At 24.3% G+C, this 26,132-nt stretch overlaps 2 protein-coding genes across 2 annotated transcripts in view; both read left to right on the top strand.

Annotated features, from left to right (window-relative positions):
* The first annotated feature begins 4,918 nt into the window (after positions 1 to 4,918).
* LOC129615102 (poly [ADP-ribose] polymerase) lies at positions 4,919 to 8,867 on the top strand. Its single transcript, XM_055530170.1, has 9 exons — positions 4,919 to 5,213; positions 5,343 to 5,484; positions 5,544 to 5,889; positions 5,947 to 6,465; positions 6,530 to 7,111; positions 7,215 to 7,371; positions 7,440 to 7,872; positions 7,936 to 8,238; positions 8,307 to 8,867. The coding sequence occupies exons 1-9, from the start codon at positions 5,091 to 5,093 to the stop codon at positions 8,717 to 8,719; spliced, it is 3,018 nt and encodes a 1,005-aa protein (XP_055386145.1). The 5' UTR covers positions 4,919 to 5,090; the 3' UTR covers positions 8,720 to 8,867.
* Positions 8,868 to 14,160: 5,293 nt separating this feature from the next.
* The window catches only part of LOC129615138 (ski oncogene-like), a 78,116-nt gene continuing 66,144 nt past the window's right edge, over positions 14,161 to 26,132 (top strand). The window contains exons 1-2 of the mRNA XM_055530215.1: positions 14,161 to 14,297; positions 20,131 to 23,102. Of these exons, the coding sequence (XP_055386190.1) occupies positions 21,894 to 23,102 (1,209 nt within the window). The 5' untranslated portion in view covers positions 14,161 to 14,297; positions 20,131 to 21,893. The remainder of the gene's footprint in view (positions 14,298 to 20,130; positions 23,103 to 26,132) is intronic.

Genomic DNA, 26,132 nt, shown 5'->3' with positions numbered 1-26,132 from the left:
TTTTGCACACTGCACAAAATTTTATTACCAATTGACGTTTTAACCGCGTTTCGAAAAAAAAATTTATTGCTTTTAATTTTGTGTCAATTTTTTCTCCGTTTAATAAAGTGACAGTTTGCCTAATAAACCAAAAAAAAATTATTTACATATGTACATACATATATGTATACATGCTTCCATAATACATATATGAATGTAGAAGGAAGATAAATACATTTTTATATTATGTCATTATTGTTATTACAATTGTCATTTTTTTTGTAAGTAGAAGGTTGTCAATGAAAATATCAGTGTTTTAGGTCGATTTTAATTTCAAATATATGGCTAAAATTTTTTTTATTGGATAAAATTGGATAAAATAACCATAAAAAAAGTCTTTTAAAAATTAAAAATAAGCATAATATCAATTATATTATTTAATAATCAGTTCCATTATTAAAATTATATCATTTCAAAATAAGTATAAAATTGTTAAAAATTTTTCTCAAAAATATTTTAAACTTATTAAGTTTATACAGAAAAAACTTATTTTATAGTAAATTCACAAATATAGTAGCAATGAATTTATTTTTACATTTTTTACTTCAAATTTCAATTTTTTTAATCAAAAATACTGAAAAACTGTTTATTCTTATATTAGTTCTTCTTAACCGTAGTTAAGACTGACCCCTTTAATTTTATATTGTAAAAGAAAAAACATTTTTATAATAGTTTGAAAATTTTATATATAAGTATATAATTGCATTTCTTCGATATAACAGCTTTCAAATTATAAGATTGCAGTTATTGATATGCATGTTTGCGTTTATAACTGTTTTGACAAAACAGCCAAAAAATTTTGGCAATTTTCATTTCACAAAACATTGTAAAAATTTTTTACTAGCGCTTAAGACTAATAAATGCAGTATGCGGTTGATTAAATATATTCAAATAGATACAAATCAGAAACGCCGCGCGGCAATCGCGTGCGTATTAAATTCCCGATACAAAGCGAACGTTGCTGGAACTAAAAATGTGTTTCATTGTTTTTTGACGTTTTATACAAACATCCACCATATTTTTATCAATTATTTTAATCATATTGAGCCTTTTATAATTTTAACGTCACTTATGTGGCATTTGTCGTTGTCGGTGCCATATTGTTTGCAATGTGGTATTTCAAATGTCGAGCAACTCGAGTGTAAGAAATAATCGAAAATGAAGCGTTTTGAGTGAAATTGACACATTAAAAAAAAAATATTAAATACTTTTCCACAAAAAACGTCGTGTCGCATTTTCAATGTGTTGAAAAGTTTCTACGTGCAAACGTTGAAAACAGCACATTTACACATTATCTATGTACATAAATAGAATATGTAACAGCAAATTCATTTTACTCATCAGCATTGAAATATCTACAATCACATACCAAATTTTGTTTCAATTTTTGAAATCTACTTTTTTCAGAACATCAGTCCCTTATTGATAAAATTGTACAACACAAATATACTTTCAAATTAATTGACATATGTATATGTATTTTTATCATTATTTTTGCATGTATGATTCCACAAATCACAATATGTATATTCAATGTATAACACATTGCATGCGAGTATTCCAGAAAATTGTAGTATAAAATTATGATTACCTGATCCAAACATAAAACACATCGACTTTTATCATTAAAAAAAAAAGTTTGTGTATGGCGTACGGCACACAGTTGTTGTTAAAATATTAATATGTAATTGACAAACTTTTGAATCAGATCATACGAATAAAGTAAGATTCTTATTGTTGGGTGGTTACAAGTGTTACGACATTATAACTTTACATAGAAAAATGTAAATTTCATCCGTTTTTTTGAAAAAAATTTTCCATTGTTAATTTGAAATACTTAAATGATTCTCCGCTACGTAATCTGTTATTATTTATTAAAATCCATTAGAATTGAAAGTTCCCACTTTCATTTCAAACTACACTTTGCATTGAACTCTAAATGTTTTCTCACCACAAATTTTGGCAAAATATTTGCGTACACATATTTTTCCACTTATCAGCATGTAATTTTACATGTTGCTTTTTTATGTACCTAATTGATTTCTCTCTCTGAATGGCCAGAATAGCATGGCCAAACCATGCGAAAGTATTCGATTCCATTTTACATTACAGAGATTTTTAAGCACACCAACACAGGCACTGTTATATGTTTTGTCTACCATTGTATTGTTCATGTTTTATTTTTATTTCCGTTAAAAAAAAACCGAAGAAACAACTTTTCGCTCTAATTTTAAATTGGTTTTTGAACATTTTTTTTTTGATTCCCGCCTCAAAATCATTTTTCTATTAAATTCAACAAAAAACCACTTAAAACAATTCTTTAACAATATAAAGTGTAATTATTTTAATATGTTTTTACTTTTAAGCTTAAAAAATATTCATGAAATATAAATCAAAAATATTTCGTGAAAAATTTTCAAAAAACTGATATTGAATTATAAAATTTTTATAAAAAGAATCAATAGTGGTCTCTTTAATTCTCCTAAAGTTCAGGTCTGATCAAATATGTATCAAGTAATACATATGTATTGCATGTAGCTTAAAAAATAATTCTCTCTTAGTTGGAGAACCGCATACATATATGTTATACGTATATTCCAAACATTGTTACGATGATGAATACAAAAAACTTGAGTTCACATACATCTTTACATTATAAGAGTTTATGTTTATATTTGCTCTGGCGCAAATGTAGTGTTGTATCACGTCCACCAACACTCATTTGAGAAAAATGTTCTTAACTGCAATACAATTCACTATTAAATTAAAATTACTTACTTTTTTCACTTTATGAGAGCCTGATACTATTAAACTTGGCAACATTGCACTAGGTAAGTGCTATGTGAACTAAAAGAATTTTTGTTTAGTTGGAAATTGTAGTCCTACCATATTATTTTATTTTTTAAATTGCTCTTAAAGCGACATTCGTCATTTTAAAACAACAATGTCTGATAATAATAAGTTTTATTAAAAACCGAGCACTGTTGTGATAGAGGATAGAATGTAAGCATATACATATCCAAATAAATAACCTAAACGGTTAATGTAAAAAAATAGGAACTGTTACTGAAGAGTTACATAATATGCACAATGAAAAACACATGATATTGTTTTTAATATAAGAAAAGGGGTTAGCTTCCAGATGTAATTTTTCACATATACATATGTACATATATACTCTTAGTAGATATTACTAAACTAGTAGAATTGAGTTTTTTTTTTGCTAAATTATTGAAACACATTTATAATCAATTATTATTCAACTATAAATTATCAATTAGTCAAATATTAATAATAATATCCAAAATTTCCTTACTAATTGTTACACTATCTAGTAATTAATACAAAATTCGAAGTTTTCCTTTAAAAAAACATGAAAAACATCAGCTGTAAGGGAACGAGTACATAGAAGAACAGCGATGCAACCTAAACAAAAATTCATTCGGATTGAATTTCTGATCTACCTTTCATTCAGATAGTAAGAAAGTAGGTATTAATAATTTTGAGTTGATTACAAGCGCCAAAATTGTTCTATTTAAGCAAAACATAACCTACAAAAATTAATTTCAAATAAAGGTTTCTTTTTAAATCCTCTTTATCGTCGCTCTCTTTAGATACCAACGGGGGCCAGGCGCTAAAATTTGAAATAACTTGAATGTAATAAGCTATAAGGTACACGGATCTTCGATTTAAACAATTTTTTGGGAGAACTTGAAGTGTAGCCTTCAAGCAATTTAACATTGTGAATAATAATATAATTTTTTCTTTTTTAAGTTGATAATATAACTTTTAAAACTTCTAGACAATCACAATTTATTTGAACTGTAGTATAATAACATTTTTTTAGGTAAAAGCAACATTTTTGTAATTTACCTTGTAAAAATTAGAACTACATAGTCAATGGTTAAATCAATGTTTACCGTTTTAAATTAGAACTGCTGTTGGATTGTAGCAGCTCAGATTGTAAAAGCAAGTCCATTTTAGTTTGTAGTGCACTAGTACTCCAACAGAATTGGCAGCAAAAAATTGGTACTGTTTGTCAATTTTTGCTTTGACAATATTTTCTTTTTGTTTTGCCATTTTTTAATTTTGACATTTTTTGCAAATAGACTTTTTTATTGGCATTACAATTTTTTTAGTTTTATCGTAGTTTTCTTTCTAACTTTGTAAGGAGAAAAGTATTTAAAACTTCGGGCCTTACTATGTAATTCGACTAGCGTGAAACGATTTTCGTATTCGACAAAATGGTAAGGTAGTACGAATCAATTTATATGGTAAAGTCTTTCATTTTCTGGAAGTACGAAAATCGAATATAGCGGAATATTGCATAGCGGACATACCATGCAATTGATTGGTGTTGCCTTACCATTTTTACGAAAAACGTTTCAGGAAGATCGATTTACATTGTAGGGCTCCTGATATTGTTGAAAGAGTTGGCAAAGATGCAAACATGAAATAAACCACAATTAACGTTTCATAACCGGGATTTAAATGATTTTTGTTAAAACTGGCTTGAAATATTCGTAAGGTTACTTCACGAGATCATATTAAATTTTAACTCAGTTATCTAAGTAAAAAATGACAAACTTAGCACCGTAAGCGTGCTTTATTTACTAAAAATAATTCTTCTTTTTTTTAATTGTATTAATTTTATGGTATATATTGAAGTTGTCAAAAATAACTCACTTATTTAAAAACTAGTGTCAAAGTTTTTTGTTATTATTTAATAGAATTCAACTGAATAATTTTTGTCTCGTGAAGCATTTATAAATTTTTATCACCTACATTTATTTATAAATGTACTGCAAACGATAGCAGCGCTGGGTAGGTACCAATTTGCAAAAAAATTGTAAAATGTCATTTGTCATATTTAAAACAACCGCGTATGGGTTTACATTGCATTTGAATTTCAAAAATTAAAGAAGAAAGCAAGAAAAGCTGATAAAGCCTTGAATATATATTATATATTTGCGCGTTTTTAAATTCAAATATAAGTTGTTAAAGTTTTGTAAAATTGTGTATTTTGTCTAGTGTTTGCGTTTTTAAAAGAAATGGATATCGACGAAAAAGATTTACCATTCAAAATTGAATATGCTAAAACAGGAAGAGCCAGCTGCAAAGGATGCAAAACCGGCATTGGTCAAGGGTCTTTGAGACTTGCAGTGATGGTTCAGGTAACTACATTTGTAGTTATAATATAATTTCATAGTTAGTTACTAAAATGCTATTTTATTTAAATATGAAAGGGATTCTTCTACACTTTTAAATATTTCACAACAAATTTTTATACTTGAAATTTTCAGTCATGGAAATTTGATGGAAAGCAGCCTAATTGGTACCATGAGCATTGCTTTTTTAATAAGCAACGCCCTGGATCGGAGGGTGACATTGCTAACTTTAATAATATTAAATTAGCTGATCAAAAAAGGATTAGAGAAAAAATATGTAAGTCACATCTAAGTTTTAAAAAATCGATTTTTAAATATTTATGTTTATATCACCAGCTGAACTTGGTGGTGCTGCTGTTGTGATGCCGAAATCTGGGAAAGGTAAAAAACGCTCGGCAGCTGAAATTGCTGCGTTAAAAGATTTTGGCGTTGAGTATTCCAAATCCTCCAGAGCAACATGTCGAGGGTGTGAACAAATAATAACAAAAGGTGATGTTCGTATTCAAAAAACTGTTTTTGATACTGAAGTGGGAGCAAAATATGGCGGACAACCATTGTGGCATCATGTTGATTGTTTTGTACAATGTAGAAATGATCTAGGCTACTTTGAATCAGGGGAATTTCTACCTGGATTTGGGAATTTATCTAAAGAAGATCAGAAGCTTGTGAAAGAAAAATTGAAGTAAATTTTATTTCACAATCTTTTCTTATTTATTTTTTTATTTATTTTTTTTTATAGAAAAGTCAAGCAAGAAGAGATCCCAGAAGTTAAGAAAGCTAAACTTGAACCAAAAGATGAAGCTGCGGATGCCGAATTTGAAAAAAATCTTGAAAAGCAACAGAAAATTTATGATAAATATTATGAAGTTGTTACAAAAGTTATGACTAAAAATGATTGTTTAGATTTGTTAGCATACAACAGTCAAGAGCCAGTTGCAAATGATACGGGAAAGCTTTTTAATCAAGTTGCTGACATGTTAGCATTTGGAGCGTTGAAACCATGCACTGTTTGCAATAGTGGCCAGTTACATTTTAACAAAACTGGTTATTTATGCAACGGAAATTTAACAGAGTGGACGAAATGTGCAACATTTGTTAAAGAGCCCGAAAAGCTTCAATGCAAGATACCAGATCATATTAAGGAAAAATATAAAAAGCTTCAAAAATATAAGGAAAAACCAACAATCCGTCTCGTAAAGTATGTGGCTCCAAGTGCTGCAACTTTAGTGAAGTTGGCAAAAAAAGAAGAGGATCTAAGGTACAGTGCTTATTACAGTAATTCCCTTTTTTAATTCAATAAAATTTTTGTATTGTTGTAATAGTACTGGCCCCAAAGTAAAGCGAGAACGGCCGCCTTTATATAATTTTAAGGTTGCTATTCATGGCCTCAAAGATGAAGAAGATAAAATTAAGAAATTGGTGGAAAAATTAGGTGGGAGCATTACGAAGTCTATAAATGAAAAAACTACAATAATTATTTCTGAAGAAAAAGAGGTTGAGAAAATGGGGAAAAAAATGTTAAAAGCTAAAGAGCTTGGGATTCATATTGTTCCAGTAGAATATTTACACATAGTTAAAGAAGACAATACTGGGGCTATTTCATTTATTTCCAGTAAAACATTGTGTGACTGGGGCACAGATCCAAGTCCTCGTTTAGCTCACGAAGAACAACTTAGGAGTGAAAATAAATCAAAAAGCATGTACACAAAATCAATACCCAAATCAGTAACCTTGAAATTGAAAGGGGGCTCCGCTGTGGATCCTGATTCGGGTTTGCAAGATAGTACTCATGTATACAAAAAAGGTGACAATATTTATAATGCAGTTTTGGGTTTAACTGACATACAAAAGAATAAAAATTCTTATTATAAAGTACAAGTCCTCGAAAGTGACCATGGTCATCAGTAAGTATTATCTTGTTCTGAGTTTAAATGAAAATATTGAATTAAAAACTTTAGTAAAATCCATAAAACATTATAGTAAAAATATTTGAAATTATGATTTTAGATACTTCGTATTCAGAAGTTGGGGTCGCATTGGAACAACCATCGGTGGAACCAAACTTGAATCTTGCAACAATCTTCTTGAAGCGTTGCATAGTTTTGAAGTTTTATATAAAGAAAAAACTGGCAATGATTTCTATGATCGTCATAATTTCCAAAAAGTTAGTTAAATGAAATAAAAAAAAATGTTGATAAAAGGCAAAAGTATAATACGGATTTTCTTTCACAGATTGCTGGTTTTATGTATCCGATCGATGTTGATTATGGAAATGAGGAAACAGCGAAATTAAATACAGAACATCACATTAAATCAAAACTTCCAACTCCAGTTCAGGATCTCATTAAATTAATATTTGATGTTGATGCAATGAAAAAAGTTATGCTTGAATTTGATTTAGATATGGATAAAATGCCATTGGGAAAATTAAGTCAAAAACAAATTCAAAATGCTTATAAAGTTTTGACAGAATTATCCAAACTTATAAGTGAAGGGGGGACAAATTCACAATTTATTGATGCTACAAATCGTTATTACACATTAATTCCTCATAACTTTGGAGTAAACAATCCTCCCATATTAGATACAGCTGAACAGATTAAACACCACAGTGATACTTTGGATAATTTGCTAGAAATAGAGTTTGCTTACAATTTGATAAAAGGTAAATAACTTATTTTTTTTTTTTGAATTTTAAAAATATAGCGCTGAATATTTTATATTAAAGGTGAAAAGGGTAAAGAAGGTGAAAAAGATAGTGAAGTTAATCCTATTGACAAACATTATGAACAACTTAACACAGAAATGGAACCACTTGATAAAAATTCGGAAGAATTTGAAACATTATGCAAATATGTTCAGAATACTCATGCAGAAACACATCGTATGTATGATCTAGAAGTTGTGGACATATTCAAAGTTGTTAGGAAAGGTGAATTACGTCGCTTTAAGCCATTCAAAAAATTACATAATCGTAAGTTATTGTGGCATGGATCAAGACTAACAAACTTTGCCGGTATTTTGTCCCACGGTAAGAAAAAAAAATTTTGTTGTTATTAGGATAGTGAAATCAAAACTTTTATTGTTTTACTTCTTTAGGCTTAAAAATTGCACCACCAGAAGCACCTTCAACTGGTTACATGTTTGGTAAAGGTATTTATTTCGCAGATATGTCATCCAAGTCAGCGAATTATTGTTTCACTAGTAAACAAAATAACGTTGGTCTTATGTTGTTATCAGAAGTAGCGCTTGGAGATATGTATGAATTAACGAATGCAAATTACATAACTAATTTGCCGAAAAATAAACATAGTTGCAAAGGTGTTGGTCGGACTCATCCTAACCCCAAAGAGTCTATATTCCGAGAAGATGGTGTTGAAATACCGCTTGGAAAACCAATTACGGATGATAAACTAAAGTCATCTCTTTTGTATAACGAATATATTGTCTACGATGTTGCCCAAGTAAATGTTCAGTATTTGTTGAAATTAAGTTTCAACTATAAATATTAAGAAACTTTCGAATTCCAAAAAAAAGAAATTTTGGTTTTTTTTTCTGTTAACATTATGAAGTTTATATTTTTGTATTTCTGTTTGATAAAGCTTTTGACTCCTATTATAACAATAACAATGAACAGTAAAAATATATTTACTATGATTCACTGCAGATAATTGTATTCTTTAAAAATTTCTGACAGCATTAATATAGTTCCTATAATAAAGTTATGCCTTTGTATAGCTTTATTTACGTAGGTGAGTGACATAAACAAAATTTCCAGATTGAAAGTCTGAATTTATATTTCATTTACTTTGATTTGGCAAAAAAAAAAAAAAACAAGTTCCCTACATTATTTTTGATTTGTATGCGATAGTGTAAAGTATTTTCGTACATTTAAACATACTATGTATGCTATGTGCATATGTATTCTTTGGCGCTTTAAATAATGTTCGCAGATTTGAGCATAGCTCTTATCATTGTTTGAAAAAAACATTTGGGTAAATGTTTTTGTATTTGTTTTTCATTCTGTTTTGTACCACACAATAGAGCACATCTCAAAAAAAAATTTCAATTTTAATTACAACTCTAAGTAAGTTGTTGGAATTTATCTGGGATTATTTATTACAAATTTTACAGAAGTGGGTCTGATATTTTAAAGACGGTAAAATTTGAAAGGGTTTAAAACAGTCTTTAAGGCTGATCAACATGAGTCATAAATTCAGTTTTGTACTATCAAAATGTACTCAATTTTAAATCATAACTACATATGTACATACATGGGATTTTTGTTTAAACTTAAATCATTTTTGCAACATTTAGAAAAATGCTTTAGAACTTCAAGTATGCTAGCGATTTCGAAATTTCTTGTTTTGGAATAGAGATTTGTCGAACATGCTACATTTGAAGATTTTGTAGTTTTGATTTATTGACCATGCTTGATTTATGTAAGCAGTTAAATCTACCATGTTTCTTTTCTCTTTTTTAGTTTATAGTTTTGCAGCGTTCCCACTAGAATACAATTGTATCCATTTGGATACATTTTTGCTTTAAATTTGAGCTTGGATACAAAGATACTCAAATCTGCTAAAATACCGAAATTGGCTACATTTTAAAATTTTGCTGAAATATGGACACATTTTTTTTCAAACTCTAAATAGATATTACAAAACAGTTAAAATGCTGCTAATATTAAATCGCGAAGTTGCTTTATCTTCAATAAATGTTATTTGCTGGCTTTTCTAAGCAGGTTTCCGAATTTTTTAGAAGTAAAAAAGATACTTTATTAACTGCCTCTTCCTGAATTCATATCTAAAACATTTATGCAAGAACGTACCAGAAATATTTTATTGTAAGCTAGGTGTAATAGAAAATGCATTGGGTGTACATATTTTTTAAAATTTGTCCGTTTTCATGGTGAATTGTCTTTACCGCATAGTTCAACAACTACACAACATAATATGCATATGTTTTTCTTACCTTAACTTTTGCAAATAAAAATATAATAAAAGTTGTATGTGATTTCTTAAAGAATTTACTATAAATAACAAAACTCATATTGCGGAATAATATTAATAATATTAATTATGGGTTAATTTGTACATAAAGACGACTTATTATAGTAATGCTATTTTAAGATGCTGGATACATTTTGGATACATTTTGTTTTTACCGAGTGGGAACAAAACTTTTATTATTTTATTGTATTACTTTCATATTTCTCTTAAATTATTTTACTTATTTTACTACTTTATTTCGCCACACCATATTTAAATCGATTTAGGGCTACAAAGTCGCAAATTTTTTCCATTAAATAAAAAACAATATTAATAAATATCAATTAGCATTAAGATAACTATCTATCTCTTTCTTTATCTAAAAAGCAATGTGTACAACAGCTAATGTTTAGAGTTCTTCTTAAAATGCCACGAAAATCTTGTATATCCTTATACCAATTCAAATAACCAGAAAGTTTATCCATTAGTTGACTACTATAATGAAAGGCATCATTTTGAAAGACTTTTTGTACTTGTAGGAACTACTTCCCATATTTGTTCTTCAACAGATATTTAAATGGATAGATCCGATATTTAAATGGATGGTCCAATGGCTTGGTGGAACAAATAATGTAGTTGATAATTTTTTTTTGCTTGCTCGTTCAAGGTTTTTTCCATTATTCAAACCTCAACAGCAGCTTTTCATACTTCAAGCTGTACCATTACAATCATTTAACCTGCTTAATATTTGGTGTCTTTTTGCAAAACAATTTAAGCGACCTTAACATATGTAGCTCGAGGGGCCAAGCACAATGAATTCCTGATCTAAATCTTTATGCAGTAATTTCAATAATTACTTTTTTTGTGTGATCATCAAAACGATGCGTTGCTTATGCAGTAGTCAAATCTCATAGCGATGTCCTAAGACGCAGACAATGCATTATTTCCATCAAAAGGTAGTAATACATGACTTGTTTTTATTGGTTTGTTAAATTATCTTCAAGTCAATGATAAATATTTTACCTAAAAAATATTATTTATATTTGCCTTTTAAAATTATGTTAAGTTTACCTTTTAATGTAGATACAAATATAATGGAATCTGGACATTTGGAAATTTTAGCGATTTGCAACACGACTCAGCCACTTTGTATATGACCTTACAAAATTTCAATTCTTTCAGAGATTTGCAAATTTTCTATCAAATTTTAAAAGTGCGCAACATATTTATTTTCATTTTATACGATTATCAAAACTCCAAGTATCCTCCAAATATCCCCCAAGTTAAAATTCTTTTGTGAATTTATTATAAAAAAAATTATTTATATGTACCATACATATTTCTCCCAAATTTATGCTGTTACATTTCTATCTTCAACAGGTTTCATTATAAGGCATTCAATATAAGTTGTTTTAATATAAGTTGTCAAATGAAAATGTAGGCGAATGTCAAAACATGCGATTTTGACAATTTAAATTTCAAAATCGTTTCACGATGTAAACACAATACTTTATACGTTTTACGCTGCAACACTTAGATCAAAATAACAACGCTGCAGCATTTAAATAATAATAACAAAATTTATAAACTGATTTAATAGAAGTTAAAAAAGTATAAATTAAGGATTGTTGTAACCTATGAAAAGAAAGTTAATTTTTAAAATTAAAAATCTTCCCATTTTTTCGTCTGATTCTCTCTCAGTGGAACAACTTAACAAATTCAAAATTATCACAGACAGAAGCAAAGACAGTCTTCTATTATTTAATACTTTTATTAAACATTATTTATTATTTTAATTCCAACATGGAAATAACGACGCAACTTCCAAATACATGTTGTTATTTCATCATGCCAAACCTGGAACTGTCGAGATTTTAAGTACATCTTTGCGTCAAGATTACGTTTATAATTTTAAGCTTATGACTGTGTACATTACTGCGACAGCAACAGTTACTTAAAATGTCAAAATGTTATTCAAGAGAAACTTTTTATCTTTCGAAAAGTAAAATACAAATTTTTTACCGTCTTCAAACTTCATCTCTATTTTTTCTTTTTATTCAGATCTTTTTTCTTCATATTTCAGATTATTTTTCAAAATTTGCAACACAAAGGTAGAGTTAATCTTTGCAGCCCTTACAAAAATAGGTTTCATTTATGAAGAACTACATTGTGATGAAATTAAAAAAAAAATAGCTCTGCCAATAAGAATTGGCTGTTTGCAATAAATGTCACAATTAAAAACTGACAAAACAAACAATGTAAATATTGTCATAATAAAATAGATCTTAGGGGACACAATAGATACTTATATGCCAGTCGCAGTGACTTGTTACCGCAGCTGTACAATTTATAATCAGTTCTGTGCAGAATTTTCGCATAATAACACACTAAACCTGATTTTCGAAGAATTGTAACAGGAACTGCTCGTGACAAAACAGAATAAGTTAAATGATATAATTATGTAAGTATTATATATGGAATAGATTAATTTTTTAAAAAAAATTTTGCATCGTATTTGAAGTAGTTTTTTCTTAAAAGTGGTTTACAATTTTTTTTTAATTCAATTTTGGGTGATTTCATTTTGATATTATATGACAGTTTACCATAATATAATAATATAGCACATATACAATATACTATCAATAGATTTTGATTATTGAAATGAAAAATTTTTCAAAACAATATTATGTAGGGTATAAAAATTTATGAATTGTCATATTTTGACATTTGAAATGTTTTTGTGTCAATTTTTGACTTCTTATAAGAATGTTTCTGACATTTATAATACGGTGAGATACTACATGTAAATACTTCTCAATAAATGAAATATGTACTGTTTTAAAGTATTAATTCATTTTGTAATCAAACGAGTACTTTTTTATAATTTAAATAAGTATAAATGGAAATTAAGATATTAAACTATATAAAAAATATTAAAAAAACATCTTTCTAAAAACAAATTGATAAATTAATTTTTTATTCATATTTACCCTAGAAGTGGAAAAAGAGCAGCGCAAATATTTTATATCTGAGTTTTTATTAAAATATAGTATCTAATTGGAATGTAATTGAAATTTGTATTGACATTTTCAATTTTATTTCATATATAATTATTTTTTATATTTAGTATTAATATAAATGAATTAAAATAATGACTTGAAAGGTAATTTTTATAAATTTATAAATTAAAATTATGTAATTTATAAAAATATTTAAATTATAAATAATTGATGATTTCTTTTCAAATAATTTAGATCAACCGTTGGCAAACTTTTGTAGGCTATGAATAAATATGTACTAACAGTATAAGCATAAGCCACTCGAATTTCTTATTTTATCTACTTACAAGAAGAAAAGACATTTTCAACTGACTTTATTGATTATTTTGTTTTGACAAATAACAAATTTGTATGGATTTTTATGTACCTATATTTATATTATGTATATTTGAGTTCTTAAAATTTTTTTGAAAAAAATTTTTCAAATTATAAAAGTCACAATGGAATATTTTTTTATTTTGCAAACAGAGTGGTGAACCGCATGCTGTCCATGGGCCGCATTTTGGCGACAGCTGATTTAAATAATTTTATTTTTATTGAACTCAATGAAAATTGATTACTAAAATAGTAATCATAAATTGTTATGAAAGTAATCATTTCAAATGTCAAAAAATATTCTTATATTTTTTATTTATTCGTTCTCACTTTTTGTTTTTTTTTTGCATATATGTCATTATATTGCATACATAAATATGTAAATAAGTATGTATTTAAAAATTTTCTTAGTGTAGATAGACAATATTGTATGAGTTGTGTTTGTTAAAAATTTTTTTTTTCTTTATATACGCGGATACATACACAAATATATATATTAAATATAATTTATGTACATACATGAAAATTGTATAATATATAAGTATTTATTTATTTTTTTTTTTTTAAAAATATTCATTTGCAGCATCTTTTTTAGTTTCCAGTGTAACTTCAAATTGTGAAGGTCGTCGACGGTATACAATTTAATATTATTTCGCGTTAAAGCGTTTTAAGACATATACACACAAAAAATAATAATTTTTTTTTTTTTTAGCTTAGCTAAATGTGTAAAGAATATTTATTTGTTTTTTTTTTTTTTTTTTAATTTAATATATTTTTCTGTTCATATATAAATGTATATATAATATAGAATTTTATATTATTATGTATTATATATTTATAAAAAAGAAGAAAAAAAATGTGCATATATACAATTAAAATATAAAATTATGTGTATGTATAAATATAAAGAAGAGAAATAATTTCAAATGAATAATGTGCTAAAAAATTAATAATATTTTTTATATATGTTTTTTATAATTAAAAAATAAAAAGAAAAATAATAAAAAGTTATTTACATTTAATATTTTTAATTCAAAAAATAAATATAAGAATATATTATTTTACTAAATCTATAAAGTAAAGTATAAATTAAGTTGCAAAAAAAAGAGAGAAAAAAAATTAAATTGTTTTCATTAAAATCCATTTGTCATTTAATTGTCATTTAAAATTTGTATGTACATATGTATGTAATTTTTCGCAAAAAAAAAAACAAAAGAAAAAAATTTCCTTTTGTTCCGAGAAAAAAATAAAAAAATACATAATAAAATACATACACACAAATATGTATTTATAAATGTGTATATAATAAAAAATGGAAAAAATTCTTATTTATGTGGATTAAATATAAAATAATTTGTATATAATAATAAATGTTTATTTAGAAAGAAAACTTTTATACACAATATATTAAAAAGTGTTTTTTTTTTTTTTATTTTTACTTATAGAAGAAGAAATTGGCGACGCGAACGCGTTCTCTAAATTTTTATTTTTTATTTTTTTATTTAAAACATCGTATACATAATGTTATATACATATATATGTGTGTATAATCTAAAATAATATTAGTACACTTAATATTGTTATACATCTTTCTATCTCTTCTGCATGTCATGTATATATTGTATGTGTACAATAATATATACATAAAAATAAAAATCAAAAAACAAAAAAAAAAAAATAAATGCAAAAATAAGAATAAAAAAAAAATCGCAATCCTATTTTTAACTAAGCTTTTTTTTTTTTTTTCGTTTCATTTTTCGCATGCATATGTGTAGTGTGTGGTTGTTTTCATATTATTAAAATATTCAAAACCGGGTAATTTGCACCAATAAGAAAAAAAAAAAGAACACAAGAAAAAAATGCAAAAAATAAAAAAATTGGAATAATAAAGAAAATATTTTATATGTACTCTATACGTAGATATGTATATATTTATATATTATGTATATACGTATGTATTATATAAAAATATAAGAATAAATACAATATTCATAAAATATTGAATTTATAAATATTATGTACTTTACATATGTATGTACATATGTATATAAATTTCATTATACATAAATATATTGTACATTTAAAATAGAAAAAAAAATATTTAAATAATTTTTTTTTTTCATAAATATTATTATTATAAAAGTGAGAAATGAAATGTGAATTTTTCAAAAAAACAAGAAAAACAAAATGAAAAGCGTGTAAATATATGTATGCATATATATGTATGTATGTATATACTCAAGTAAAATAAATTTTTTTTAAAAAAATTCTTTTTAATAACTATTCTTAAAAAAATTATATTTTTTGTATACATACATTATATGCATTATATTTAATAAAAAAAAAACAGAAAAATAATATATATACTTACCTATGTACAATTTGGGATATACTTTTTGTACCTACTTATACTTATAATTTAAAATTTTTCAAAAAAATAAATATATTGATTACATTTTTAATTTAAATTTATAATTTCAACAAAAAAAAAAAAAAAAAAACAAAAAAATGTGCAATTATTTAAAAATGTAAATTCAATCGAAATAGCATTTAGTGTCCATATGTGTATGTAAATGTGTACAAATTGATGTAAATAATTACGTAGGTCTTAGCATGCACAATTAAAAATAAAAATTAAATATAAAATTCATTAAAATCCCTTATTTTTTGGAATAATCCCTTATTTTTACTTGAGGAATTATTTAATTAATAATTGAAGAAGTAAGTGAATAAGGGGGTTAAGTAAAATTTTGACGAAAATCGAGCTTTTCGGATAGAACATCATTAAATTTCATATATTTCAACTGTGATTACTCTTATAGCTGAAAACTTAATAGAAGACGAGATTGACAGTGCACATAGGAGATAAGTAACAATAAAAAATTAATATTTTTACAATTTGTTTATGAAAAAATGTGTCACAATGTAAATGTAAGTTAACCGCTTTGTCCATTTACCTCTTCAATTATTAAAACAAATTAATAAATACTTAATTTTTTTATTCTGTTAAAAAAATTATTAACATTTATTTATTTATTAATAAAAATTAGAGAACAGCAAAAATAGTGAATACTTATTGTTTAACAAATACTTTACGGTAGAATATAATACTTGTATGAATATTGTAAGTGAAATAATAATGTGAATTATAAAAATTCAATGTAGGGTCTAGGTAGGTTACTTATTTCAATATTGTAAAGAATGGAAGGACAAAAAAAAATATTTTATTTATTTAATTAAAATCTTGAATATTAATTTTTTTTTTTAATAATTTTTCTTTCTAAAGTTTATCATAATCATAAAATTTATCATAAGTGTTATATAATTAATGTTTTCTTTTCGCATTTTAAGTGAGGTAGGTAATGTTCTTTAAGTAATTCGGAAAATATAAGAATATTAATTACTTATATTTGCAGAAGAAATTACCATAAAATTTCATAAAATCAGTAAAATTTCTAAATTTAGTTTGAAAAAATTATGAATATTACTGCTTTTATCTGTAACAAAGGAAAACAAATTAAATTTTAGACAATTACTTATTAATTTATTTATCTAGTTTTCACTTGGTGATTTTTATGTGGCTTTTAGGATTCATTTGAAACACAAATTTCAATAATCATATAAGATTTTTTAGTTATATTACTTGTATAAGAAACATAACAGATTAAAATTCTCAAATAAATAAAACAAAATTGAATTATAAAAAAATTTATTTAAGTTGTTGTAAAACACAAGAAATAATTTACTTATTCAAGAAATGCTCTTACTTTTACTGAAAAAATTGCAATTTTTTATGAAACATCTGTAATTATTATTTTTTGACTGATTATGTAGGTTTTTTTAAAAATTCTGAAAACTCTTTCTTTGTCAAAAACTAACTGGTCAATATGGTATATTCATATAACAATTTATTTTACACTTGGTCTAAGCCTTGGCCTATCTAAATTAGATTTGTTATGGTAATTGCATATCAAAACTTAGACTAATTAAATTCTATATAATAAAATTTTAATTTATAAAGTGAATAAAGTTTTCTATTTAATTTTTAAGAAAAAAAAACAAAAAAATTGGTTTAATATAAATTTTATTCTAAAGAAGTATTAAAAAAAATAATAGAATTTTGATAGTAAAAGAGATTTTAATATCATTTAGTTTTCGGTATTTATAAGCTATTTTTGACATTTGGCCATATTACATCTATTATAACGTCATATCAGAAAATATTCATTTATGAAATTTATTATTAATTTTGAATTTCATTTAACAAATCAAAAAAAAAAAATGAATTTTTTTGATAAACCATGTCATTCAAATCCCAAATTAATAGTTAACAATTTACAAACAACACTACTTAACTAATAAATTTTTAATTAGAATATGTCGCTCATAAGTTATAAATTGTGTCACATGTAACTGAGAATTGTATCACATGAATTTTGGGTTAATCTTATTTCTTCAATCATCATACTTTGTTTGCCATAGGTTAACCAAACAAAAGTTATTTATTTTAGATAATTTATTTAATGCAAATCTGCATTACCAATAAAGAAAACGTTACTTGCGCTGCTAGCATTTATTTTACATTTGCACGCTATCGAATTATAAAATGAATAATTTTAAATCATGTGACAATATTCTTAAAAAAATTTTGATTATATGTGACATTGTGCTAATTTCGCCTTTGTTTGAATCTTAAATGTAAAGAAAAATCTTTTTCTTCTTTAATTTTCAGTCAGTTATAGAATTGAGAATTTATTTCACATTCCGATTTCTTTGAAATATCTAATCACTTACTCCGTTATTTATAATATTCATTTTTAATAATTTTTGTATTTTATTTTCTTTAATTGAAATTTTGAAATAAGTACCTATTTAATTTTATTCGAATAAATGAAATGAAAATAATTCAGTTTTAAATAATATATAATATTAAAAATACTATTTGACCATTTAATATAATATTTTATAGTTATAGTTATGCAAATATTTTATTTATATGCATAAATTATAGATGGACTCAAAATATTATTATTATTGTATTTAAAAATGAATATTAAAAAAAAATGTTATTGCGTAAGAATTTTTAATTTTCTTTTTTGTTTTTTATTAAATTTTTGTGTGTTTATAATTTCACTTATATATAAAAATGTTTTTCTTATACTTAGTTAGTTACTTGTATTTATAAATACCGAACACCGATAGAGAAAGAACAGAAATAATTGAAAAAAAAGAAACAAGAAAAAATCGTTTTATATAAACAAAAAAATTAAATAAATAATAAAAGAAAATATTAAGAAAAATGCAAAGAAAATGAAACGGAAATCTAAAATAAAAAAAAAAAATATATAAAAATATTTCGTTTTCTCTTGATATTTTAATTATTTCCAAAATTATAATGGAAATGAAATCGCAAAATAATTAAGTATAAGAAAAACACCAAAAAAATACGTAAAATTACAAAAAAATTGGAATTCTTTTCATACATTCAATTTTTATGATTTTTAATATTTAAGTAACATTTTATTTATAATTTATATTTATTTATTGAAATAAGGGAAATTAATAAATAAAATAATTAAAATTAGAAATTGAAAGATGCAAAAATTAAAAAAGACAATGCTGATAAGCTATAAAATAAGTAAAACCAAAAAATTAAATTAGAATTAAGAAATCTAATTTGAAATTTTTGTAATATTTCTTCAAAAGGAACAGAAATTAAGTATAGTCATTGCTGTGCAATTAAAATTGAATATTCTAATTATAATTGTAATTATATAAGTAGAAATCAATTACCTAAATATTTTGTTAGAAATCAATATAAAAACAAAATTAATTCTCAAAATTTTAATAAAAACGAAGGAGATTTTAGGAATTCTACTGGCCCAAAAATTATATTGTAGCAGAAAAGTTTAAAAAGGTTTAAGAGGTGATTTTTTTATTGAATATTTTATTTACCAAAAAATTATCTTAAACTATAAGAAAAATTATAACATTCAAACTTAATTAAAAGCATTTTAATCGCGCTTGTATAAAGGTTTATTAACTTTATTAAATTTGCACCTTTTTTTTAACTCTTAACTTATTTTAGACACTCATAATTTGACTAATTAAAATTATGAATTTCAAGTACTTATTTACTTAATTATATATTTCAGAAATTGATTTAAATTTATATTAGTGTATTTAAAATTAATTTTAAAATTATTTTCTATTTTTAATGAAAATTTATAAAAAATTCTTAATGAAAGTCATAATATGCCGGGATGGCTTACTGGAAAAGTGCTAATTATTAAAAAAATATATATAGATATATACATAGGTATATTTATTTTAAAATTTTAATTAAGTATAAGAGGTTTTTTTTAATGCAAAACCGTTATATCCCAATTATTTTCATAAGAACCGAAAAATTTTACTTACATAATTATATTAAATTCATTTTTACATAGCTGTTTTTTTTTAATAAATTACAAAGTATAATTAAAATTTTTAATATTAAATAGTTAATAATATTTTTATATATATATATATTAATTTTTTTTATACAATATTGCTTAGAATAATTAATAATTAAAACAAAAAATGTGTAACAAATAACAAAAAAAAAAAAGAGAAAAAAAAATACGTTTTATAGTAAACAAAAAATAAAATAAAATAAAAAGTGTTATACACAAATATAATTAAAAAAAAATTAATTATAAAAAATTATATTAAGATTTAAAATTTAATTACAATATTAATATTAGAAATAAAAATTAAAAAATTAATAAGTAATAATTACCAATAAGGGTTTCAAATATTTAAAAAGAAAAATAAAAATATTCTTCCTCTTTTTAATTTTACAACAAAATCAAAGTTACAATACACACACCTACACACATATTTACTTCACGATGAAAGTATATAAGGGTGTCTATGTGTTTGTTAGTTTTTCGCCAAAAATTCAGATAAAATTCAATAAAACATAAATGAAATAAGCAAAAAATAAAAAGAAGAAAATAATCACTTAATAATAAAATTTAATTTTAAAATTGTGAATAAGATTTCAAAAAAAAAAACAAAAATTAAAATAAAAATGAAAATGTAAAAATGATTCTACACAAAAAAGCTGACAATCAGCCAAAATAAACGCAAAAAAAACCAAAAAAAAAAAAACAATAATAATTATAAAATGAAATTTTTAGAATAATATTAGAGAAACACAAAAAAAAAAACAAACAAAAAAAAACATTTTGAAAATTATTAACCTGTCAAACTCTCTAGTGTCATTTTGTTTATGTGACCGCGTATACAAATGTCAACAAAAGTAAATTAACAGAAAACAAGACGTATTTAAATATTTTAAATATTTATTTACACATACTTACTTACATAGAAATATAATGTATATATATATATATTTGTTATATATATATACAAGTATTTAACTCACAATTATGATATTTATTAAATTTGTGTTAAATTTAAAATAAAAAGTAAAAGAGAATTTTAAAAACAAAAAAATTTTGAGAAATCAAATTTTGCAAGAAAAAAAAACAACATTTCAAAAACATAAAAGTGTAAAACATATGAAAAACACCGCGTTAATATTTTCATATTGAACACACACCCACTTCATGCATCTGTGGAAAATAAAATAAAAAAAAAGAGGCATAACACATGTGAATTTTCTTAACTCTTGAGGAATTTTAAAGAGAAAGAATTTTTACAAAAATATTTTGTTATTTTTTTAATTTCTACACAAAATAATTGAATAATTTCAAATTTTAATATTATACAAGTGTATTCAAAATGTTATTTGTGAATAAAAATTAAAAACCTCTTTTGTTTTGGTTTCATTCTTAAAATTTATAATTATTGATTAAATTAATAAAAAAACAACAACCAACAATAAAAAAATTTATAAAATTTTTCAAAATATTTACAAAAACAAAATGATGAATAAATTATTAATTTTAATTGAATAATAATTAAAAAAATCACAAAAAATATTACCTAAAACCAAAAATTTAAAATTGAATCAAAAAAATTAAAAAAAGAAAATCCAAGCAAGGCAAAGTTTCCTTTTGAAATTCACTCAAATAAAATTGAAAATAAATTTCAAAAATCTTTTTAAATTAAAATAAAAATTTTTAGAGGAACACAAATAAATCCAAAAAAAAAAGGAAAAATAATAAATCAGAAAGAAAATAAAAAAAATTTTTAATCTTGTGATTTTTTTTTTTGTTTTCGTTTTCGTTTTTTTTTTTTTAAAGTGGTTTTGAAAAAGTGTGCGCGATATTAAAAATTAATTTTTTAAAAAATTTTTGTTCGAACTCAAAATGACAGAATTTGTGACACCTCATCTTCGAACTGTATTAAAAACTTATCAGAATAGTGCCACAAAAAGCCTTCAAGGTCCTGGACAATCATTGCCATCAGTTGCAACACAACATCATTTATCAACACATCATTTAAATAATCATTTAACGGCTACAGTAACAACGGGATCAGCAACTGTATTAGCGATTCCATCACAAAATAATCATTTAAATAATAATAATAATAGCAATACAAATAATTGTAATTTATTAATTAATAATAATAATAACGGTAGTAATAGTAATAATATAAATCTTAATCATAATGGATCTAATACAAAAAATAATACAAATATATTATCAACATCATCAACAGCATCATCATCATCAGCATCAATATTATCATCAATTAATACAACAAGTGGTATTACAATTAAAAAAGAAATTCTTAGCTCACCGGAGCCATTAGATTGTAATGATACATCGGATAATATGATGCATAATGTAATTGTACAACCACCATTACCACCAGAAATACCACAACCAATATTAACAGCACCAGATACTGGTTGTGGTGAATTATTACATACTGAATTAGAGGGTAAACCAATTGGTTGTTTTTTATTAGGTGGTGAAATGCGTTTATGTTTACCACAATTTTTAAATAATGTATTAACTGATTTTACATTAGATCAAATTAATCATATATTTGATGATCTCAGAATATTTTGTTCACAATGTTCACCAGATCAATTAATGAAATTTAAAGGGGCAAAAATATTACCAGATGATGTTAAAGCATCTGGTTTAATAACACGTACTGATGCTGAAAGATTATGTGCAGCATTATTACATCGTTCTGATATTGGTCGTTGTAATATTGACATTCCAAAAGGTGCTACATCATTTAAAGTATATCATCGTTGTTTTGGTAAATGTGAAGGTATATGTATACCAGATTTATATTCATTTCAAAAGCCATCATGTATAAGATGTTGTGAATGTAAAGGTTTATTTTCACCACAAAAATTTGTTGGACATGTACATCGTTTACATGAAAATCGTACATGTCATTGGGGTTTTGATTCACGTAATTGGCGTGATTATTTACATGTTGCATTAGATGAAGATAATCGAGATAAATATACAAAAATGCTTGATGATTTAAAAGAAATTGAACAACAGGAAATTATGAATGCTGAATTACAAATGGCAGCTATTAAAAGAAAGGTAAGTGAAAGTTAATTAAATTTTTCCACAAATTATAAATAAAATGTTTTTTTTTTTTCTGGATTTTTGATATTTACATTTTGGCTATAGAATGTTCTTTTTTTTATATATGTATATATTTTGCGTCTCTTTAGAAATGTACAATTTATTACATATCAGATGCGTCATATCACATTCTAAAATGCCAAAAGTGTTTTGACAGTGTTAATAGTGACATATTTATTTAGTGTTGTATTTCTGACGTTGTCAACATTGTAGAATCTATCGAAATTTTTGTCCATACCTTCTGATTTAGTTTCGGTTTTGATATGTCGATTTAATACTGTGTAACGAAAACATTCCATTTTTGATTTTGCATATTAAGTATTTGAGTTTTAAATTGCCGTATTATACATTTAATAGTATTAAATTACAATTCAGCAACTGTAACCAATAAGCCGAAATTTGGGTTACAAATCCATGTTAACGAAATTTTGAAATCAGACTTTCCGTAAAATGCAAATAGCGACAACAAAATACTCATTTTAATAGTTATAGTGGCATCCTTTCAGGTTTCTGTGCATTTTCACCCCAAATTTGTATATAAAGAATTTTTAATTGAAAAATTTGTTTTTACGATTTCTAACGAAGTTAAATAATTTTCTTCAATAATAAATGATCCCAAAGGCACTCAATGTAAAAAAAAAAAATATTCATATTTTTCACACTAATTTTAGAATTTTTTACATAACAAATTTATAAAATCCTTTTTGAACCCCTCTTAAAATAGTATTAATTTTAACGGTTTTTTTTTCTGTTATTGTTTTTGAACGATGTCATGCCGTACAAAGTTTTTAGTTGTGAGAAAATTTTTTTGGATTACTTAAATTTATTGTTAATTTTATTTTTCTTCTTCCAAAAAACTTGAAAACTTAAAAGAAAAGCAACATTGTAAGCACATGCTATAGGTCTAACAAGGATAACTTGTATGCTTACTTAAGCTTGCATTGTAACTCCTTATGTCATATATGTAACGTATGCAAGAATGTTATACGACATTAAAAAAATCGTCTCCTTCGGGAATATTATTAACATATTCAATGGAATTTTAACTGTATTTTTTTTTTGATGAATTTTTTTTGTTTATCACATATTATTTGTTTTTCTTTGTTTATTGCAAATCTAAAAAAGAAAAAGAATGTTTGTTATTTTCAATTTTTACTTATACTTATTTACTTTTTTTTCCGTCCTACTTTTATAAAATTGAAATCCTGCGAAAAAAAAACAAATCATAATAAAAACATCTGAACCTTAATAATAAACAAAATCTTCCTTGAATTATTATTATTATTATTATTTTTTGCTTTCAATACGACCTTGACAGGGTATAACAAAAAATATCTTAATGCCATGATTCCATATTTTATTTTGTATTCGTATATATATATATATATATATATATATACGAATACATCTATATATATATTTTCGTGTACACATTCTCATTTCATTTTTGATTACAAAATTTTCTGTTGTTTATTTTTTACTTTTCATGTATTTTTATTTTTGGAACTATATACTCTCTTACTACAATACAATATCCTTATTACATTTTATTATTATTGTTATTATTCTAAAGTTTTTACATAAAAACAAAAAAATAAAATTCTCTTGTATCGTCAAAAGTGTAGGAATGGTAAATAATAACAAACAAGAAAAAAAAAATAAATATATTTTTAAGCAAATGAAATGAAGGGTAAACAAAAAACCAACTAACTCAAGTCGAATAAAAAAAAGGCAGAAAACAAGGAAACAAAAAATATCGAGGGTAAAAAATGTAAAAAATTCGTATATGAATTGAAATTTGAACAAAAAAAAAAACAGTAGAAAAAAATTAAATTACACAAAAACAGGAAATTAACACTAAAGAAAAGGTACAATCAGGTTATATAAGAGCAGGAAAACGTATTTTTTTTTTGTTGTTTGCTGAATGGAATTTAAAAGGAAGAAAAAATAGGTATAAGGATAAAAGTAAACAAAATTTACACAAAAATAAAAAAAAAATCATGCAAATTTTTTATACGTAACTGAATGAGTAACTAACTATGTTATAATAGAAGGATGAAGTTGAAGAAATTATTTTATTTGTTTGGATTTCGAAAAAAATAAGGCTCATTTTTTTCTTCGGGTGTCCTTTCTTCTATAAAACATTAATTAAATTAATGATAAACTATGCAGCAATTTAAATTAAAATGCATAAGTAAAATATTTATAAATGCTTAAGTATGTATTAGCTATATACTAATGTAATTTAGAAATAATTAAGAATATAAAAAACTTAAATGGATTTTTTTGAAGAACCTCTCCTCTCTACCAAATTAAAAATATTAATAAACAATTAAATTAAATGTTTTTCATTTAATTATTAAAATTTAGAAAATTTAGTTTTATTATAATGAAATTTAACACTTACATACATATTATGTAATAAATACCCCTCGGGTTATGCAAAAAGAAATACTGTAACATTAATTAATCGAGAGGCTGTAAGCGTAGAAAGCTTCAAATTAATAACTTTAAAATATTGAAATTCACTGTAAAAATTCGAAAATTTCAAAACTAATGTAATTTGATGCATTAATTTCGAAGTTTCCTTTATAATTTTCAACTTACATACTAGAGTAATTTTGTATTGGTATACTATTCAGCTCATATGTTCTTATTTCCTGTGTTTTCCAGCTTATGTAATTGACATTTTTGTTTTAAATAAAGCTTGCTCTTCATTTTGAATTGAAGTTTTACTGCCGTTTTCAATTTCGGATTTATATTCGAATTATGAAATCGATATAATCGGATAAATCGGGGAAAAAAAATTATTTTTTGTTCTTCACATTTACGCTCAATTGCAAGATGCCAATTTCGAATTATGATTTCTTTGTGTATGTACATATAACGATTTAGCAACTAAATACGAACATTTTTAAAGTGCCGTCCTTGTCAATACTCGTTTATAAAAAAGGACGAATTATACATAAAGTGTCCGATAAAAAA

Source organism: Condylostylus longicornis, unplaced genomic scaffold (genome assembly GCF_029603195.1).
Source record: "Condylostylus longicornis isolate FDR11 unplaced genomic scaffold, ASM2960319v2 ptg000135l, whole genome shotgun sequence".
Classification (NCBI taxonomy): Eukaryota; Metazoa; Arthropoda; class Insecta; order Diptera; family Dolichopodidae; genus Condylostylus; species Condylostylus longicornis.
The sequence above is the reverse complement of the archived record's forward strand: the minus strand, read 5'-3'. Positions and strand labels throughout refer to the sequence as shown.

What these genes read in the sequence shown, in the direction of transcription:
- LOC129615102 (XM_055530170.1), top strand. Translation starts at nt 5,091, where the DNA reads ATGGATATCGACGAAAAAGATTTACCATTCAAAATTGAATATGCTAAA. An exon ending in ATCGTCATAATTTCCAAAAA is followed by an intron (nt 7,372 to 7,439) that starts GTTAGTTAAATG and finishes TTTCTTTCACAG; the next exon opens with ATTGCTGGTTTTATGTATCC. An exon ending in TGCCGGTATTTTGTCCCACG is followed by an intron (nt 8,239 to 8,306) that starts GTAAGAAAAAAA and finishes TTACTTCTTTAG; the next exon opens with GCTTAAAAATTGCACCACCA.